This window comes from Misgurnus anguillicaudatus, chromosome 13, assembly GCF_027580225.2.
Source record: "Misgurnus anguillicaudatus chromosome 13, ASM2758022v2, whole genome shotgun sequence".
Lineage (NCBI taxonomy): Eukaryota > Metazoa > Chordata > Actinopteri > Cypriniformes > Cobitidae > Misgurnus > Misgurnus anguillicaudatus.
In genome coordinates, this window is record NC_073349.2 from 12759546 (window position 1) to 12766018 (window position 6473).

At 46.2% G+C, this 6473-nt stretch overlaps 1 protein-coding gene across 1 annotated transcript; it reads right to left on the minus strand.

Moving 5' to 3' along the window:
* Positions 1-2448: 2448 nt before the first annotated feature.
* Positions 2449-5682, minus strand: LOC129454584 (uncharacterized). Its single transcript, XM_073875705.1, has 2 exons — positions 5537-5682; positions 2449-4827 (listed from the first exon to the last, which is right to left on the minus strand). Exons 1-2 carry the CDS (start codon positions 5680-5682, stop codon positions 2451-2453), a joined length of 2523 nt encoding a protein of 840 aa, XP_073731806.1. The 3' UTR covers positions 2449-2450.
* Positions 5683-6473: the final 791 nt, after the last annotated feature.

The window sequence follows — 6473 nt, forward strand, 5'->3', positions numbered from 1 at the left end:
AGACGTCACGTCCCGTCGCCACAGTTTGCTGTTCCATTGCTGTTCAGGCCGGGCACTGTTGCTCGGCTTCTCAGCAATAATATAGCTGATTTGGTATTATGCACCTGTGCCTTATATACGCACCTGGCGGGGCGGCGCCGGCATTATGCAAATACCTGCATGCCAAGTTCATTGGCGTTTTTGATAGTTCTCGAAGTAGATAGGTCACCCGCGAAGCGGTTCCCAATTCGTCGGTCACGACGTGACGCCTCCGTTCCCTTCCTTCAGGGAACGAGGGTTACATACGTAACCGAGACGTTTCCTTTGATAGGTCCTTCATCTTTTCTCTTTATGTGGTCATAAGCGACATTGTGAAACTAAATATTTAAGAGATAAAGAGATTCGGGTCAACTCTCTGATGTTTCTCGCTGTTAATGAAAAGTAAACTGAGTGAAACAAAACACAGAATGCAGCGAAATGTTAAATGAACTCGCCATTAATGTTATCTCAACAATGACGCAATTGCTTTTTGAAGCAAATGCAACTAATAATTTAAAATCACAGAAAATAAGAAAATAAACGAGAGCTGCAAATTTGCTGTATTATGCAGCAGTTTGCCAGTAACTTACTGTAGATTTATATTTATCTAATTTATTAGCAACAGTCTGTTTAAAGAAAAATGAACGGTAAACATTAAAAAGCCTTTGTCTTTACAGAATAAAATTATAAGAGACAGCCTCATTCAAAGCATTATGGGAACCAGAAATCCTCATCAACCTTCACTGAAAAAAATATTAATTGAATTTAATCAATTTTTTTAAGGTAAGGGGTTGCAATCAATTTATTTAAGCTACATTTAAACAAAAGTATTATATTTTATTTTATGTTACTAATCTTTTTTGTTTAAATGTAGCTTAAATAAATTGATTACAACCACTTACCATTGATTAAATTCAATGAATCTTTTTTTCAGAGTTTGCATGATTGTTTTTTATAGTTTTTTCCTGTAAGGATAAAGTCTTGTTAATGTTTAATGTACATTTGCCTTTGATCAAACTGTTGCCAGTAAATAACATACATTTAAATCAGCTGCCAGTAATAGACTTTTGTGTGAATCTTCCATCAAATTCATTTAATTAAATGTTCATTCATTGTGCATTTGTGTATTTATAGTACAATCTAAAAGGTTAAAGAATGCACAACCATGAGCGTAGATTTCTCTTTTTCTGTGAAAGCAATAAAATGCATCTGGTTTTACCGCAAAGAATCTCTCCTGTAATCGAGAGCGTATCCAATGGAGCAACTTTAAACTTAAGTTTGTATTTTCACTCTTTTCTCCTGCTCTGGATGATAGTAATAATATCTTTCATTTTTCATAAATGCAGACTAGGTTCACATGTACAGATTTTATTCAGGGAAAGTACAAAAAGAGTTTCTCCGAATGTAAGATTGCATGTGGCTTGAAGTATGTGAGGCGAGATCCATACGTGCATTTTAAAGTTCGATCATCTGGAACTGATGAAAGTGCAGCACTCGAATAAGCACAGAGATTGAAAAACAGGTTGTGCACTTGAAACAAGTAGCCTAGATTGAGATGCAAAGTGAGCTGTTTATAAATCTGCTGGTCATTCATTCACTAGGATGCAGGGTGCGATTTGTGAAAATATATATATGATATATATATCAACCCATTCTCACCAAAAAGCGTACAAATGACACGCAGTGTGATTATCGTGCAATAGATATGCCAAATTCCGATTTTGCGTGCATATGATACGCCAGTCCTTCCCATTCACTTATATGGCGAATCATTTCGTGTCATTTCATTTATTGTTTTCTCATTTGTTTTCTGTTTTTTTTTCATTGTCGCTTGAATTTAGGGTTAGAACAACTTTTTGTTATATAAAAATGACATCCTAACCCAAACCCCATCTCTAACCCCAACTCCAAGCGACCATGGCTTAAATATAGACAAAAGCATAGAGAAACCTGTATATTAAATAACGTTAGGTTACTTACGTAACCCCGGTTCTCTGATAACATGAGTGAGGTATCTCACTATGGGAAACGCCTCTGGCGTGACAGATCATGGAAGCACCAATCACACCACGTCTGTCGGTTGACAGACCAATCACGGCAGTGATGCTGGAGTCCCGCCTCCCCACCTTAAATATCACTGCCTTTGGTACCTTACTTCATTCTCAGCATATCTCTTCTCCGTGTAGCTACTGCAAGGAGGGTGGTGTGGTGAGATACCTCACTCATGTTATCAGAGAACCGGGGTTACGTAAGTAACCTAACGTTCTCTTTCAAACATTTGCTCGGTATCTCACTATGGGATATAGACAACTCCCGTATTGCAGATATGCTGTCCGAAGCAGGCTTGTCAACCAACCCGTGATTATGCAACTTAACTTAAAGTCATTTGAGCAGCTACCTTCCTAATAGCATACTCATATTATGGCCAAATTTTATACACTTAAGACAGAATGAGCCAGCGATGGCTCTGTAACGTCCAGTCTATAAAATCGAACAAACGTGTGAGGCGAAGCCCAACTTGCTGCCGCACATATGTCCTGAACTGAGACACCTTTAAAAAGTGCCCAAGAAGTGGCCATACCTCTGGTAGAATGAGCTCTCAACCCCGCTGGGGGAGTAAGACCTCTGCTATTATAACTTAATATAATAGCTTCTACCACCCAGTGAGACAAGCGCTGACGAGAAATAGGTTTCCCTTTGTGAGTGTCAGCCCATGAAACAAATAACTGATTATTCTTCCTTATCGCCCTAGTTCTGTTCACATAGCAACTTAATGCACGAACCGGGCACAAGCAATGAAGTCGCTCTTCTTCTGGTGAGGAAAAAGGCGGCGGGTGAAAAGCCATTAAATCCACTTGTTTACACGCGAGAGCTGACTCGCTCACTTTAGGTATAAACGCTGGATTTGTTTTAAAAATCACTCTAGAGAGATCTGTAGCAAACACCATACAAGAGCTATGAACAGACAAAGCATGAAGTTCACTAACACGCTTTGCCGTTGAGAGAGCCAACAATAAAGCCACCTTTAGCGAAAGGAACTTTAAATCAATATCATCTAAAGGCTCGAAAGGGGGCTGAGATAATGCATTCAGAACCACGGATAGGTCCCACGGCGGAATCAAAGGCTTCACAACCCTTTTCAAACGCCTTGCACCTCTCATAAACCTGCTTATTAGCGGGTGCTGACCAACCGTATTCCGGTCGAAACCCACATGACACGCCGAAATTGCGGCTAGGTATACCTTTATCGTAGAAAAAGATCTGCCCTTGTCTAAAAGATCTTGCAGGAAACACAACACTTCTGCCAACGAGCAAATAAAAGGAACCGTATTCCTGAGAGCGCACCAGCGCTCAAAAACGTTCCATTTCTTATCATACACAGAGCGCGTTGACGCCGCCCGTGCGCTCTGAATCGTCTCAATAACCGCCGGCGACAATCCGGTGGCACTTAAGTTTAACCTTTCACGTGCCAAGCCCAAAGAGCTATTTTGTCCGGGGCAGGATGGAAAATCTCTCCTCGCGCTTGTGACAGAAGGTCCCTGCGCAGCGGGAGAGGCCACGGCTGGTCGCATAGCAACTGCATTATCTCCGCCAGCCAGATCCTGCCTGGCCAGCGTGGAGCGATCAGTATTACCGAATGTCCGTGCTCTCTTATCCTTCTTAGAGTTGGCACAATCAGGCTCAGTGGGGGGAACGCGTACAACAGAGCTTTTGGCCACGGGTGTGCTAGAGCATCCACACCCATAGGTGCACCGTCTCTTGCTAGAGAGAAGTATAGAGGGCAATGAGTGTTTTCGTGCGAGGCGAAGAGATCTACGGCAGCTCGGCCGAACCTCAGCCACAGCTGACTCACCACCTCCGGGTGGAGAGTCCATTCCCCGTACAGGGGATTCCCTCTGGACAGAAGGTCCGCCCCCGCATTCAATATCCCTGGGACATGTGTCGCCCGTAGTGAACGAAAATGCTTTGTCCCCCAAACGATCAGCTTCTGTGCTAGATAATGAAGCTGAGCAGACCGAGTGCCCCCCTGGCGATTTATGTATGCCACCGCCGTTGTGTTGTCCGATCTGATCAGAACGTGGTGGTTTCTTAGGAACCGCACAAAGTGCTTTAGTGCAAGGTAAACTGTTAATAGTTCCAGAAAGTTGATGTGCGCGTTCTGGAGCGTGTCGGGCCATTTTCCATTTATTGCTCTGCCCTCGTACACTGCACCCCAACCCCACAGAGATGCGTCCGTCGTCACCACTTTCCTCTGTGAGACCGTCCCTAACGGGGTTCCCGACTCGAGAAAAGAGCGTTGTCTCCAGTAACGGAGGGCATCCATGCACTGAGACGACACTACCACCCTGCGGTTGAGGTGACGTTTCGGACACAAGCGCTGCGCCGCTATCCAGTGCTGAAACTCCCTCATTTGCAGCAATCCCAGCGGAACGACTGATATCGTAGAGGCCATAAGCCCCAGGAGGCGTAAACACAGTCTGAATGAAACCTTGTTCCCCTTCTGAAATAGGGCAAGGCAACCGCGAATCGATTTGATTCGTTCCTCCGATAGAAAAGCCAGATACCGGGCTGAGTTCAGTCTGAGCCCTAAGTAAATTATCTCCTGTGTGGGTACTAAGCAGCTCTTTGCCTCGTTTATGTTGAAGCCTAAATTCACTAAATGAGACACGAGCCTTTTCGTATCCCTCTCCGCCTGTACTCGTGACGGGGCACAAAGGAGCAAATCGTCTAAATAAGCTGTCACTCTGAGCCCCGCTACTCTTAACGGCGTGAGCGCTGCCTCGACGCATTTGCTGAACACCCTCGGTGCTAAAGAGAGCCCGAATGGAACCGTCAAAAACTCGTAGGCTGTGCCTTGATAGGTAAACCTGAGAAATTTTCTGTGCGCTGGGTAAATGCTTATGTGAAAGTAAGCGTCCTTCAGATCTACTGATGTACACCAGTCGTTTGGACGAATAAATTGACATAGTGTTTTGAGTGTGAGCATTTTGAACTTGTACGTCCTGAGGTGTTTGTTGAGGCTCCGCAAATCTAGGATGGGACGGAGACCCCCCCCTCGTTTCGGGATGAGAAAATACCGGGAGTAAAACCCCTGATGGCTGTGCTCCGGTGGTACCACCCGAATGGCTCTTTTGCTCAATAAAGAGTTTATTTCCTCTTCTAAAACCTGAGCCGAGGCCCCTTCTGCTGTTGACATTAGAATTTTGCTGAAACGTGGTGGTTTTACAGCAAATTGCAGGCGATAACCCCTTTTTTATCGTGGACAAAACCCAGGGGTGTACTGCGCATGCGCGCCAATTCGCCGACTGAACAGCAAGGGGGCCGCTGAAACTCTCGTTCACCAGTGGCGCGGTGGCGCCATCTAGTGGGAGAGCTGGGGATTGCAGCTCCGAAACAGACAGATTCATTGTCATTTGTGTCTTTATTTTTATATGACTTTTTATTTTTATATTTGAACATTGCTGTGCCCTCGGCGCATTGCCTGGATGCACAGGGACTGATTTTATTAAACTCACACCACACTTGTGTTTGTGCAAACTGTCCTCTGTCCTCCGTTTCAACCCCGTGGGTGGAGGAAGGGAATTTCTTAAGCGGGGCACTGGGGGAACTGGTGCCGAACTCACGCTTGACCTGGTTGAACACGAACCTGTTTCGTTGAACCATTCCCGATTCCCACACCTTCTCTTGGTGGGAGGGGGAGAAAATAACCTTTCTGAAGGGAGGAACGTGACAGAGACTCCGTGAGTGCTGCCGTTCATCCCGTCGTCCTGTGCGGGAAATGTTAGGTTGCCCGTCGTTTCTTGCCGCCCTGAGGGTTAGCCGGCCGGTGTCTAGCCGCAGCCGCTGCATAAGACGGTTTTCCTCTCGGCGGAGCGGGCTTTGACTGCGGTTCTGCCTGTTGAGGCTGTGCAGGTCTATGGCTGTGACCTCTAAATGCTACCTGGCCACCCCGGTGAGGGGCATCAAAACTGGGTCTAGCCGGCGGAGGGGCCCTAGCGGTATGCCTCCGGGGAAGGCATGTTTGAAAAGCTTCCCCCTCCTGTTTCTTTAAGTCACACCGCTGCCTCATAGCCGCGACCGAAGCTCCGAAGAGGGCTTTGGGCTCAACCGGGGCGTCCAGGAAGTCCAGCTTTTCTCTATCTGACAGTCCCGACAGTCCCAGCCAAAGAGCTCGCTCCCCTGCCACCGCCAGGCCCATGCTACGGCCACAGCTCTGGACTGCGCCCCGAGACGTTCTCAAATTAAGATCTGAAATAACACACACCTCCTCCCAGAGACCCGGGTTAACAGTGCCGGCGTCCATCTGCTTTCCTAACTCCTCCATGAGTTCTGCCTGATAAGCAGTGATAAGAGAAGTGGCATTAAGAGCCCGCACCGCCAGGGCTGAGGAACGGTAGATCTTCTGAAAAACTGAGGCTGTTAGGCGCTCAGTACGACCCGGTAGAGAGGTTGAA